The following is a 15,073-nucleotide window of genomic DNA, read 5'->3' as shown; positions in this document are numbered from 1 at the left end:
ACAATTCATTAATTTCATTGCACACAAAGAAACGGAATCCATGAAATTCAAACAAAGCAACCGCGGTAAACACGTGTGCCTGGGGCGATTTGCCACGTTAATGTCGCGTGGAGTACAGCACACGAAAACAGCTCTGTGATTTGTTCCAATAACTGCCGCTGCATCTGTAGCTAGGAGTTTAACTTCCTGCATGCTTGAGCACATGAATTCTGTGTGTTCTCTATAACATAGACTGTCTGTGACTGTCACATATCCTCCCCCCCAGCTCAGACCTGCTGAGGTGAGTTACCATGCACATAAATCAGTGTACCCCATCTTCACCTGAAGTTTATGGAGAATGCCTATTATTCACGGCAAATCTTCATTGAGTTCATTGTTAGAAATTGTCACATCAATCTCTTGAATAGTCATCTCTCCAAAGTAAACTCTCATTACTGCAATGTCTTTTCTCAAGACCATTTTCACTCTTACAAGTAATTTTTATTTCCCCTTTGGGGCAATTATCTGGTATTTAGAATATGAAGTATAGAGACTTGCTACCTCATCAGTTTGTGACCACAGTGATGGTAGGGGTTGCTGGCATCACAAAACTGTTATGAAGTCCAGCTAGCTACCCCTAAATCTATGTAACTTGGCCACCTTTGTAAGGCTTACTTTGGCCAAATGTATTTAACATCTGGGGAAGAACAGGGAATGTGTAAATGTATTTCCATGTCTGTAAAAATGTATTTCAAAGTCTGTATTTGTTATTACCTGTAAATGCAATCCCACATTTTAGTGAATCAACATTCTTCTGTAAATGTGCATTGAGTGTCAGCCCTGCCAGAAAGCAAATGAGATATTCCATTATTACTATCATTTCTATGGAGAATGCAATCCACTTAGTTGAAGCTTTCTATAGAATTGATAGGATTAGGGACAGCTAGGTGTCGGGACTTCTGGGGGGAGGTGAAAGGCTGCTGATCAGATCTGGAAGTAAGAGCATTCTGATTTAATCAGACTCTGATTTAATCAGGGATGGGTTTAGCATGCCCTCTGGCTGTTGTGGCACTAACTTAATCTGTGCTTTGATTGTCCAGCAGAATCTCCCATGTAAAGGATAGCCACAGAGGGCTATATAAGGGGTGCTGCTGATCAGAGAATCAGTTCTACCTTCAGAGAGCCTCTGAGAGCAAGAGAGGCTAACAGACAGAGACACTCTGGGAAGGAGTGTGGAGATCTACTTTCAGAGAGACACTCTGGGAAGGAGTGTGGAGATTCCCTCAGAGAAAAATCTGAGAGCTACCTTCAGAGAGACACTCTGGGAAAGAGTGTGGAGATCTGCCTTCAGAGAGCATTTGAGAGCAGAGAGGCTAACAGACTGAGACACTCTGGGAAGGATTGTGGAGATCTACCCTCAGAGGACTATCTGAGATACAGAGAGACCAAGAGACATTCTGTGAAGGAGTTTGATCTTTACAGTGACCAACTGGAGAGATATCTCAGAGGGGCTGCTGTGTGTGATCAACACTCTGAGATCCTGGACGAGAAGCGGACAGGGCAAACCTTCTTGAAGCAGGCCCCTGCACCTAGTGAGGCTAGAGTCTACTCCCCAGGCCCCCAGTTGGTATTGTGTCGTGTTTTGTACATCTTGGTTTGTCTGCTGGCGTGCCAGAATGAACCCCATTTTATTCTACAACTTTGTCCTGTCTGGTGCTAGTGATCCCTGTGGTTTTGGTGTTAAAGTACTGGTCTCCCGTGACAACCACAATGAGTAGTAGTGCTTGAAGAGAACACTGGGGACAAAGTCCTTGTAGCCGGTGCACTCAAACAGTGTATCTTCAAGTACTTGCTTTACCATAATGTGCTTAGCTTCCTCAAGCCTGAAGAGAACTTCTCACTCAAGCTCACGTTTCCATTTCACTAACACTTCTTTTACTCGCTTGGCAATGTGTTCTTCTATGCGTCGTGAGACCTCCTCTTCTTGGTCACTAGCGTGAACATCTGTGTCTTGCTCAGCACCACTAATTTCCAGCACCTCAACCTTGACAGAGTTCTCATGAACTCTGACTGTATCCTGTGGCGTCTCTCTGCAATTGGCAGACTTGTAGCCTCTCTTTCTTGATACATACATTTATACAGATGAACCACCAATGGATAACTAGTGATGCATTTCTCAGGGTGTGATAGCGGATACATCTCTGTCTCATTCTAGGCAGACACTGAATCTTTACAGCTATTTCGTAACATATAGGCATGGTAGAACGACTAAAGTGCAATTACACATTGTTTCAAATGTCCATATTTCTTCCTTTATTGCTGCATCCTCCAAACTGACTGAAGAACGCGGGCTGCTTTATTCCAGCGAGTTTTCATCCCTCTGTAGGCAGCCTGTATGATGAGACTTACGAAGCACTTGCGCCGGTAACTTTCTCTCTCCCTTCTTCCTTGGAGAAGAGCTTAGTAGTAATTCTTAATTATTAGAATGCTCACAAAAGACAACGGGTCTTAAAAGAACAAGAACAGAAAAAAGCCCCCGTATTATACCACACTTTCTAATGTAGAATGAGTGAATTAAAATATAACATTTATTGGATATACTGTAAATAAAATAAAGTGACACATTAAACTAACAGCACATAGAACGACACTAATAATAATAATAATAATAATAATAATAATAATAATAATAGGTTGTTGAAGTTTACCACATCCAAAATGAGATGTCATTCTATTTCTCCCTAGTACTGTATATAGGGTGTGATATCTATACATAGAAGGAGCTGAATATCTCAGGGTCTGTAAACAAGCTGAATATAATAATGAAGAGAATGAATAATTCTCAGCGCCGTTGTATGCAGATAGTATCTATTTACACATATGAGGACACCTAATGATATAATATTAGTGCACCCATGGTGGATTCAGAATACACTTGGTACCTAGTATAGAAGCAGCTGTACCAGATATTAATATCAGGGATTAATAATAATGGCCCCTGTATCGGATATTATGAGAAAGAGTGCTAGGAAACGGGGGTCTTTTTCTGTTCTTGTTCTTTCAAGACCAGTGGTCTTTTGTATTCATTAGCCACAGGCACCACTCACTCACTCATTATACTGTAGCAAGAGCCACTTTCCCTTCCCCATTTCCCCCTATTTTTACTACTATTATTAGAATGCTTCTCTTCTTTTGCAGCAAGTTTAGTTCATCAGCGAGAGAAACCTGTTTCTTGTGTACATCCTGCAGTTCTCCTCTTAGAGCCTCCACCTCTTCCTTGTGCTTGCTCTGAGTTTGCATCAATGTATCCTTCATTATATTTTAGAGCTCTGAAAATTTCTTCACTAGGGTCGCACCTGCTTTCCTTTTCCAGACTTCTTTCTTCCAGGCATACTGACCGTTGGGGATGGAGCAGCATCTCTGCTTCTTTAGTTATTGCTCCAGTTTCTGGACCTTCTCCTGCTCCCTCACATAGCGCGTAACCTAGTCTCTAAGCTCAGCCTCCAGCAATGCTCTTGTTATGCTCAGTTTCACCTTCAGATCCTCATGCTGCTTTGCAGGGACCAACTTGGTACTCAGACTTCGTTAGAGCGTAAAGATTTTCTTCCTGCAGAGGTCACTGCTTCACCTCTGCATTCACCTGTTTGTCTTTTGCCTCCTGTAGATGTTTACGCAGACCTTGCAGATGGCTCTGCAGTATGTGCTCTGTTTGTGTTCGCTGCTCTAGTACTTCCAACTTTTCTTGTTCAAATAGTTTCTTCATTTTCCCTAACTCAGAAGCTTTTCATTCCTTTAATTCATTATCTCTTTAACAGTGTCTAATTTAATCAGAACCTTTTCATCCACATCCTTCAATTTACAGACCTCTGTGCTGAGAGCGCGGACCTCATGGCATGAGAGTTCCAGCTCTGTGCTGAGAGTGTGCCCTGCTTTCTATGATAATTCCAGCTCCATGTTGAGATTGCGAATATCTTTCTGAGAGATCTTATAATACTACTTCCAGTCAGAAATCATTTTGTCAGACTTTCTCTGCTTCTCGTCCATGGCACAAACATTAGCGCTTGCCTTCTCCATACTAGCCGTCATGTCCTCCAACTCACTCTGCATGAGATGTTTTGTCTTCTCCATTGACACACATTTAGTGATCGCTGCAGACAGACACCTCCGTAGTTCAGCCTTGGCATCTTGTTCTTTATCAAATAGTTCACAGAGGAGACAATAGGCATACCTAGCAGTTTGCAGGGCATTTTCAGCGAGGCTAAAGGAATCCTCACTCTTTGGTCCTTGGTCTACTTCCCTTGCACTGTTTGTTGATGAGTTCTTATGGTCAGAACCAGATAGACGCACCATCTGGGTACACAAATTCAGCATTGGACCCTCTGCTACCTCACAGCCTCTGCTGTGGCTCCGGCCCAGCCCCTGCTTCTGTGAAGCCTCAGGAATCTGCCATTCTCCTGATGAATCTCCCAGGTCAATCTGGTCTGCAGTACACCTCGGCCTCTTTCTAACACACGCTTTCCTGATGTCCCAGGATCATCTTTAAATATTCTGCAACTTCCTCTGCAAGTTGAGAACTTAATTTCTTGTTCTCTCTCTTCCTCTTTACCTTGGAAGGCTCTGATACATCAGTAGTACTGAACACTCACTCGTTACAAGTTTCTGCATTTTTTTGTGTCCGCAGCGTATTGCTTGCTGCTGCAGTTGCTTGGCTTGCTGGAACAAATATTCCTCTTGCTGCTGATGCTGCTCTTTTCCCAGGGCCACATAGGAGTCATCCTCCTTATCATCAACTTCATAAGGCCAGAAGGGATACTGTTTCATGTGACCGGGCTCTTTACATCATAAACACACCTGGTACGGCTCCCTTTCGGGGGCCACATAGGAATGCTCATACCTGAAGGGACATTGTCTTGTCTGGCCGGGCTCATTACACAATAAACACATTCTATCCTCCATGCTGGCATTTTCAGGTGTATTCTTCACAAGGACCTTAGGAGGGGCTACTTCATCAATGCTTTTCTATACATACTACAATCACAGCTCGTAGTCATACAGGTGTGGCAGACTTTTCTTGCACAGTACATACCTCCTGTAAGTGTCCCTGTAGGTGTCTTACTCCTGTTGAGCAGCCATTTAAAAACCCATGGGGTTTTGGGGCTTTTTTTTTCAAACCCACAGACTTTTAGGTGCTGTGCCTTTAAAAGTGCCTTCCTTCTCCACAAATTGTGGCAACTCAGTCACTTTGCAGGGTCTTTTCTATCACATTAAGGACTTGAGCACACACAGCGCTACGTGACATGCGCGCGCGCGTTCGTCACTGACCCCTGGCGGCCAATGGTAGTGTTCATTGTTGAAACTACCATTGGCCGCAAAGCACGGCGTCACCGCCGCCGCTGCTGTAACTGGAGTCTTTCAAAAGTGTGATTCCAGGCTACAGCAGCGCGACGTCAGTTTTAGCAGCCAATCAATGTGCAGACGTTTTCATTGATTGGCTGCTGAAATTGCTGGGGGACGGGGTTTATTATTTTATTAATTTTTATTTATTCTCATTATTACATTATATTACATTATTTTTATTACTTTATTTATTTATCCGCTGCCCGCCCACTCCCCCGAAACCGCTCGCCTGCTTGCTCCCCTGAAACCGGCCCGCTCCCCCGAAACCGGCCCACTCGCTCCCCCCTGCCCGCTCACGGATCATTCCGACTGCTGGGGATCTTCACACATCGCCCAGCAGACGAAGTCATGCGCACGCAGCGCAGCGATGCGCCATTGTGCTCTTGCCCCTAGACAGGAAACGTAGGGTTCGCTTATCAGGTTTATTAATAAAAGGGCACAAAATAAAACAGGAACATAAACAAAATACCTATCTCCCTCTGGAGCACTAACTAACATACTCGTCAGTTCCTTAACTACAGACTGGAGGGCGCCTTACAAATTCTTAACCCTTTTATCTCTTTAAGTGACAACACCGAAGTCTCTCTCTATCTGACCCTCTGAAGCTATGGGTTTGGTCCAACCAACAGACCCTGTGTCCAGCAGGCCTGGGAACTGTTCCTACAGGTGTCCTTGCTGGTTGGGGTAAGGCTCAGTTCGGTCAGGCTGCTGACTGTTTTTTAAAACCCTTGCAATCAGCAGTTAACTGATACACCCTTGCTGGGTTGCCTAGCTAGGAGTTTAACCCCCTGCATGCTCTCTCTAACATAGACAGTCTGTGAAAACCAACAAAAAAGAAAAAAGTGTCCCAAAACAAGCACTCTGGTGTACCAGAAAATAATCACTTTATTAAAATAGATTCAAACAGGCAGCTTAAAATATAAGGCAAAGATGATGATATGCCTGAGTGCTACCGTTCGTGCTCAACAACTATTGGAATACCTACTGTAACTGTAGGTCAAACAAAAATATGTGCATGTTAAGGGTCTTATAGTTCTGGAGATGATGTTGTTTTTAAGCTGTCTGTTTCAAGTTGTATTAATAAAATGATTGTTTATTTTCCCCAGAGTGCTTGTTTTGGGGTACTTTTTTCATTTTGTTAATTCATATTTTTTTACCACTTCGCATTGCAAGAGGTATTATTATTATTATTATAAACTGTATTTGCTCTGGATTTTTGGTAACTTTGATTAGGAGTTTTCATTTGAACTGTATTTTTTCTATTTTACACATATATATTTACATATCATTGGGGAAGGACACCGAGGTGCACAAAAAATACTAGTACTGACCACAAAGGTACCAAAAAATCCACAAGCATCAAAGGGGTTTATGTTATTTCTACCATAGTGCTCTGTAATAATAGATATTACAGAAGCCATGATACAAATATTATTAATGCAATCGCGATGCGTTAATAAATGCGTTATTAATGGTTATGTTAATTCCCGCATTGCGACTATGGGTAAAATATCGCAACCGTTAAATTATTAACGCATTCTTGATGACATCCATCATAAAACGGCTGTAATAAAATGCGCTATTTTTTTCTCTCAGTGAGATATTAACTCCGTTTTAATGGAGCTTGATGCATCCGGGCCCAAGTGTCATTCTGACTATGTTCCTCCAGCTAGTACTTTGCTTTGTTTGTATCAGCTTATTATTTGAGAAGTTTGGGGGAAGAGAAGTTATTAAGTTTAAGTGACGCGTATAATTCCATCTATCCAATTTTCTGTATCAATATATCTACCAAGTCTATGGTGGTATCTGCCTAACCGATTTGTGTAAAATGTAGGAAACTTGATTAGCAATTTTCTTATTTATTTAAAGGAGACGATATTGGATAGAGTGGAAAATATTACACTTTTTACAACACATCCTTTCCTATATACAGTTGATAAATAGAAATAATCTTTGAGTCACCTAACTTTTAAGTTTAGTTTCCTACTTGTTGCACCCAGGTTACTGACTTACAGACACACAGGGCAATTGAAGCGTAGGATACACTTGCTCCCCAAATAAAAAACCACCAGCCAGCCCCCGGGGAGAGGGTGAGGGGGGAGAAGGGAGAGAGAATGGTGGAGTAAATTTTCTTTGTTTTAAGAAATGTTGTCACTCATGGATTCGAGTGTCATTGATATCAACTGCAGTCGGAAAATTGCAGCTCAAAAGGGTTAGGGCCTCGGACATGGTGACATTCACAACGCTGAGCAGTGGTGATGCTCATGCTCTCCTGCTCAAGCAGGAGCTTTTTTGTGTCCCTGCATGAGCGTCAGCGTGCACGCTTGTGAACCAGGTGGGAGCCTGACGGGAGGCGGGGTGGGAGGCGGGTCTAGCGTGCCACGTCACGGCGCCGACGTCACGGACTGCCATTGGCTTTTGGCGGTCACGTGACCGGCCCTGCACTTCCCTCAGCGGGAAAAATTTAATTGTGCTGTCGGCTGCAAGTCCACACGCCTCTTGCTCGCCTGCGGAATGGCCATCTAAAGCTGTGCTCAATAGGGATGATGTTTCCCCTCAGCACGGGTCAGCGCGGGTCAGCACGGCTCAGCGCGGGTCAGCACAGTCTTTTTGACCATGGCCCTAGCCTAACACTTTATCAAATACACCTACATACTGACACAATTAATCAAAAAGTTCACTGCATGTGCACAATTGTTTGCACTGGTAAATGAATCTGATGTTGGTCAGTGACATGAATCATATGAGTACTGAAAAGTTATCAGAGATACAATACAGATGGCCCATACAAAGTTTTCTACTTACAGTACTTGTTCCCCTCAGGAGTGAAATAAAATTTCTACTGACTGGTACCAGGATTAACATACAGTTGAAGTTGAGACACATTGCAGAAGCTCTCGCCCATGACAATGCTGACTGCAGAAAGACAGATATGTATTTAGGATGTGTGACTAATACACCAATGAAATACAGTGAAAAATGACTTTTCATGTCATGAATTTAATACTCACACCAATGATGACGCGAGTGTAGAGGTAAGAATCCGCCTTTTCAAACCAGTTAAAGGTGTCAATGAATAAATATATGTTTAATCCCAGCCACACTACCTGCAACAGATGGGAAATACTGCAGTGAGCATCATAATTTAATTTATTAAAAATGTAATATGCTGCAAACGCATTCTACATTGTGTAACCATGGGGGGGGGCGGGAAAGAATATATCAAGAAGAACTGTGTCATCTCCTTGTGATCGGGTAAGTCATTGTATTTCCTGTGCCTCATATATCAGAATAAGATATGGGGAAGAGACATTTAGGTTCATATTTACAAAGCGGTGCTACACCATGAAACACTTTACATTACATTCACTTGAAAGAGCCATGAGGTGTCTTATGGCATTGCACAGATTAGTAAACATTGACCGTAATATATTTTGGTGAATACTGAAATCTCAATCTCAGATGTATTTATAAACTCCAGGAAATCTTGTGTCTCCCTTCACCACATATCAAACAACTTCATTATTTAAAATCACCCAGAAATACAGATGCTATCCCAATCAAGTTCAATTTTGTGATGGCTTTGTACACTTATCTTAAAGGTGGTATTCTGTGTGCTTATACATTTACAGTAACAATCAGCCTTCTTTAAATACGTGTGCATGATTAAGCACTCAGAATTCACCATTTTTTATTTTTTTAACATAGAGGTTTTTATTATTGTTTTTTGGGGGGATACAGAAATAAAAGGGTGACAAGGGAAGGAATGGTAGTATCTCAGTATACAGAAACCAAAATCTCGGGGTTAGATGGGGTAAGGTGAGGTGGGGGGGGGGTGAGGTTTGCAGATTTAATAAATTAAAAGATTACAGTTTTATTATTTTGCTTTTACACATCTTAAAAGTTACAGAGAGTTTCAGAAAGCTTGCATGACACTTTAAATGTAACCGGTCTCGGGTGCTCCACTTCTTTATAACACCATAGTAGATCAAAGGCTGTGTGTTCCCGTTTTAGGACCCTCCACTACTTTTTTAAGGAATGCTTATTAAAAATAATAGCTCACATTTTCGTTACAAATATGTATCAGTTTTTTCTAAATCAATCACAGCAATAAAAATGAATCACAACAATTTCCAGCACAAGCATTAAATGTTAGACAGCAGTAAATTGACAGCATTGTCATCATAAACCTACCTTTTCAGTAGCCAAGACAAATTTTCAGTGACTTTACATTTTACACTCTAAATAATTTACTCACTGATAAAATCACAGTGTTATTGTTTTGTAAGGATATGTGTGTATAGTCCATTGCCAAATGTGCTTAGCATAACTGCTGAAAGGATAATGTAAATAACTCTGATACAAATATTAACGCTCATTAACATCTGTACACTTACCAGTATTAAGAAGGTTGTGGTTTCATTCAAAATCCAATATCCCATCTTTATATATTTCTGTTGAGTTACAGTAGCATCAGCTTAATGTAAAAGGTTAAAGACCTTTAGCACCTAACTTCTGTCTGTCTCTGATTCTGCTACTTTGAACTGCAGCATTTCTTCCTCTTGGAATTTTCTAATTAAAACTCATCTGCCAAAAGCCCATCAACAAGCTGTCATGATCATGTGACCAAGGCAAACAAAAAGGTGGTCTATGTCCAATCATTCCTTTGAAAAAACAAGCTGTTTTGTTCTTTCTTATTACCTGAGTTGATGCCGGCTGCATTTACCCACAATTGCTAGTTTTAAAATCACATTCATCAGAGCATTATGCTGCATGCTAGATTGCTATTTAATTGTCTAATGTTTCCTAACAAATGGCGTTTCTGTTTCAAAATGTATCTTTTACTCTGTGCACATTCTTTTTTCTTGTTGCACGTATAGTGTACAGTATTTGAAGATATTGAGCTGGTACCAAACATTAGCACTGCTTAAAACCTAGATACTGTAAGTTATAATTTCTTCCCATCAGTTATTCATTTTGTTGTGACGCTGTGTTTTTTAGTTTATTTGGTTTGTGTCATTTTGATTTTTGTATTCCACAATATCTATTCATAAAATGAGATACAGTACACGAATATGTTAATAAAGATAGTCATTTGTATGACCAGTGCTAGAAGTGTTATGGTACTCGGATAGGGTCTGCAACTCCCGGTCACAAGCTGTAATCGGCTCTTTGAGTAAATAGATTGGACTCTGTCTGGGGGCCTGTCTTGTTGGCAGTAGAGGTCGGTCCACACTTGTGCATTCCGGCTGCTGGGCCCAGACCCTCACTCTGAGGCCAATCCCTCCCTCAACCCTCCCGCAACCTTCCCGGTAGGCCTAACCACCCTGCGGCAACTACCCCTTTAGCTAGCCTCTAAGGTAATGAAGCTATTTTTATTTTATTTTAATAACACAGTAATGAAGCAGGGGTCTCCAGAGCTGAACCACATTAATTTCAGCCTCGGAGACCCCTGCTTCTTGAGTTACAGGCCCCGGTATGGGTGCCGGTATCTCCCTGCATTGTTGAAATATCCTGCGTCACGTGACTGGGAGATTTAAATGCACAGGAGATACCAGCACTCCATACTTGGAACAACAAAACAAAACACAGCGCACAACGCTCATCGTGAAAAATGTAAAAAACAGTGTTTATATATTAAAAGGTTTCAAGGTTCTGCGTTCTGCCTGTTTACTTTTGTCTTGATGTACGCAGAACCTTGAAACCTTTTAATATATAAACACTGTTTTTTACATTTTTCACGATGAGCGTTGTGCGCTGTGTTTTGTTTTGTTGTTTCTAGTTACCCAGGGTCCTCGGCTACCCTATGTACAGCAGCAGACGCTCTCTCATCTACCGATTGGTAACAGAGTTTCATCAGTAATATCACCTTTGTGTCACTTGCATGTGCATTTGGTGGTAATTCACAATCACATATATGCACATTTTTTTAGTTCATTTTAATTGCGCACTTGTCTTTTATTGTTATTGTACTCCATACTTGGGCCTGTAACTCGGGAAGCAGGGGATCCCCAGGGCTAAAATTAATGCGGTTCAGCTCTAGAGACCCCCAATACAATACTACAATGTTAATAAAATCAAATAAATACAGCGTGCTCGTCTGTAAGAGCTATGTAGGGAGATGCAGCTCTCTCTGTGCAGCTCTTACAGACTTCTGGTAGGTCAAGTTTTATTGGCATTTTCCTACCTAACGGTTTCTGACTTGCAATAATTCTTTCTGAATACCGTGATAACACAAATGTCAGACCGTGAGGTAGGGTCATCCCAAACCGGTCAATTTGGCAGTGGTAACGTTGAAACTACTAAAATAAGCCCCATAATATTTAGTTTAGTTTTGAGTGTTGCTGGGATCACATAGTGGTCCTGAGCTGAAGGAAAGTTACCTTTTTGGACATCCTGGTCCACTGGTAAATTTGGGTCTTTCATTCTGGGGCCTCAATGTCAGATTGAACCCAAAGGAGAAAGACCCATGCCTCTCAGCAAGCACTTGGTTCGTTTCCATGGCGGCCTCTCTGCTCTGATAGAGAGCTATCACACGGCCCACCTTTTACCAGGGAGTTGTTGGCCCATCCTTCAGGCTCCCCGGCCTTGATGCTCCTTCCCCATATGACTTAGGGTTCAGGCCTAACTTCTGCAGAAACCTTTTGGCCTCAGAGAGATCCCTGATGGTGATGTGCGTACCCTCCTGTACCCCCACCAGGCCGAAGGGAAAACCCGACCTGTATCAGATGTTGTTTGCCCGGAGTGCCACGGTCACATCTTTCAGGTCTCTGAGCCTCTGCAGGGTTATGGGGAGAGGTCTGCATAGATTGTAGTTTAGCTCCATCCAGCTTGATCGCCTGACAATTTCTGGTGGATGCTATTATGTTTTCTTTAATGTGGAAGTAATACATCATAAGAATCCCATCCCTTGGATTACCCCCACCTGGGGATCTCAGCCTAAGGATCCGATGTGCTCTATCAAGCATAAGCTGTTCAATTGGGATATTTGGGGTGGGTTGTTGGAAGAGGCGAAACAGGTATTCTTAGAGGTCCGCAATGTCATCAGGGACTCCCCGGACCCACAAGTTGTTTCTTCGGGACCTACAGTCACAGCCACGAGTATTCAAAAAACTTGCTTTGGAAATCTGGGGCAATCACCAACAATACCCCAATAATGCTGCAACATTTCTCTGACATTTCTGCAGAAAGACTAATGACCCATCGGATTAACACAGCAGGGATCCCTGATCAGTTTGAATGGGACTGCCAGGGACCCCCGCTGTGTTAATCCGAAGGGCCATTAGTCTGTCTGCAGAAATTTAACTGAAATGTATTGCCCCAGAATTTCCAAGGCAAGTTTTAGAATACTCGTGGTTACACCTGTATTGTCAAAATATTCTTGGCGCTCTTCTATCGCTCCCAACCTTTCCCCCATGCAGTTCGTCTCCTGGTAGGAATCCTCCTAGGTGTCCATAACCACCACCATTTGTGTTTCAAGATCATTGGTTCGTTCTTGTTATTGTTCAAGCTATCCCCTCAGTTCCCTCACAACTTTATGTACCTCATTTATAAAGGCCTGCTTGAGGTTTCTGTATAAGTCTTGGTTAATGAAGAGCTGTGGATTGTTGCCCTTTTTTTCTTTGGTTTCGGGGCTGTCACACAGGGATTTGCCATCGTGTAGCTCGCTAGCCTCCTCCGGTTTCCGAATTCTGAAGTAGCCTGGTACCTCACAGTAAGGCGTTTCTTTTTTGCCTTGGGTGGCATTTATTTGTTTGATATGGCATTCACTTATGTAACTGGGTATTTGTGGACTGTTTTAGGCTTTTATGGTCACATACAGATGCTGCGGCTGTTATCCGATCATTTCACGGGTTGTATTCCTTTGCACACCTGTGTTGGTTCGAGATTTCTTGAAATTTTCCCGCATTAAGACGTGAATTTACTTGTGTTTTGATCGAGTGCAGAAAATTGCATTTTAGCATTATCTGCCATACCGTCGAAACTCAAGTGGGCGATCGCGAGTTGTTGTCTTTAAAAATCTAATTGCAATTCAACCTGTCTTTTATTCCCGTACAGGACTTCAAGTGTGTGTGTGTGTGTGTGTGTAGCTGTAATTTGAAGATTAAAAATATGCGTTCATACTGTATACAGTACTGTCCATGGGAAAGAAGTTCTTTCTGAGGCTCCTGAGCTTTTAGCCATACATAAATTCTCGAACTGTAAAAAATTTAAAATATGAACACACACAACAAAGTATTTTTAACTAATTAAATGTTTTATTTGTACAGGATAATAAAGTTAAAATGAATAATACAAAAATACAACTTCGCTCTCCTTCCGAATATAAAATATATAATCCGCACATGCGTTTATGTTAAATTGGAGCCTTGTTGAAATGCATGTTATCACATTTCTGCTCATGCGTGTATGTCAAATTGGAACCTTGTTGAAACACATATGCGTAATCACATTTCTGCACATGCGTGTATGTCAAATTGGATCCTTTTTGAAACGCATATGCGTGTCATCACATTTCTGCGCATGCGTGTCATTATGTAACCTTGTTGATAATGACATTACTGTACAGATAGATACAGTGCGTTTCCTCACTGTACTGTAAATGTATGCAAACAGTAAATGCAACGTATTTTAAAGATTTGTACAGTGTATGTCAAAGATATATTTAGATACAGTATATTTAAATGACATCAGTACTTTATTTATAGTACTACTGTAAGTTTATTTAAGCACTAAAAGCAACTTCCTTACAAGATTTATATATACGGTATGTCAGATATTAATATACTGTATATTTAAATGCCTTTACAACTTTATATTACAGTATGTACAGTATAGTGCTACTGTAAGTGCATCTAAACAGTAAATGCAACTTATTTGCAAGATGTTTATATTGTATACAGTACTGTACAGTATGTCAATGAGATATTTATTCAGTATACAGTATATATAAATGCCTTTAGTACTTTATGTATAGTACTAATGTAAGTGTCTAAACAGTAAAAACATAAACACCAAAAAGTATATGGAAAGAATGAACATTTTTATTTGTACAGGATAATAAATGAAAAAAGAATAATACAAGAATACAAAGTTGCCTCTTCAAAATTTAGAAACAAGAAAAAAGTGATGCATCCAAATTGGTCAAAGTTCCTCAATAATATATGTAAATAATACTGGATAACAATGGACAGTCCATGAATGATATGGCAATTATCAGGTGCGGGCTAGGAGTCTAGTGGGGTCCACATGACCACCACAGTTGAAACACCATAACAGCCCCCCCTAGTAACCAATATGAAATGAACAGAGGCACTGGTAAACATATGCATATATGTAGGGGCGCTCTGGCCCTGTTACCTTAGTGCTTGCAGGACTTCCAGATATCCAGGGCGTGCAGTTCATCCAGATAGATAGCCAGCAGGAAGATAGATGAAGATGCGTTGCACTGCCTCAATTTCCAACTCCCAATGGGAGTTGGAAATTGAGGCAGTGCAACGCATCTTCATCTATCTTCCTGCTCTTCAAAATTTACAATCTTGTCTTTTTCTTCTTCACAATGACTGGTGCTTCTTGGACATCTTGGTCTGTAAAGAAAGAGACATTATATATTTACAATCGCACCATACATTATGAAATCCAGATTTTGGGGGGGGTTTGGGGAGAAAGAGCATGACATGGGGAACTGTACATTATG

General features: G+C 41.4%; 1 protein-coding gene across 1 annotated transcript in view; it reads right to left on the bottom strand.

Moving 5' to 3' along the window:
* The window catches only part of NOX3 (NADPH oxidase 3), a 131,575-nt gene extending 121,757 nt beyond the window's left edge, over nucleotides 1-9,818 (bottom strand). The window contains exons 1-3 of the mRNA XM_075596960.1: nucleotides 9,770-9,818; nucleotides 8,388-8,479; nucleotides 8,182-8,292 (exon numbers count right to left, since the gene is read on the bottom strand). Coding sequence (XP_075453075.1) covers nucleotides 8,182-8,292; nucleotides 8,388-8,479; nucleotides 9,770-9,818 — 252 coding nt within the window. The remainder of the gene's footprint in view (nucleotides 1-8,181; nucleotides 8,293-8,387; nucleotides 8,480-9,769) is intronic.
* Between the last annotated feature and the right edge of the window lie 5,255 nt (nucleotides 9,819-15,073).

The sequence above is a fragment of the Ascaphus truei genome, chromosome 4 (genome assembly GCF_040206685.1).
Source record: "Ascaphus truei isolate aAscTru1 chromosome 4, aAscTru1.hap1, whole genome shotgun sequence".
Taxonomy (NCBI): Eukaryota; Metazoa; Chordata; class Amphibia; order Anura; family Ascaphidae; genus Ascaphus; species Ascaphus truei.
This window is presented reverse-complemented; position numbering and strand designations above follow the sequence as displayed.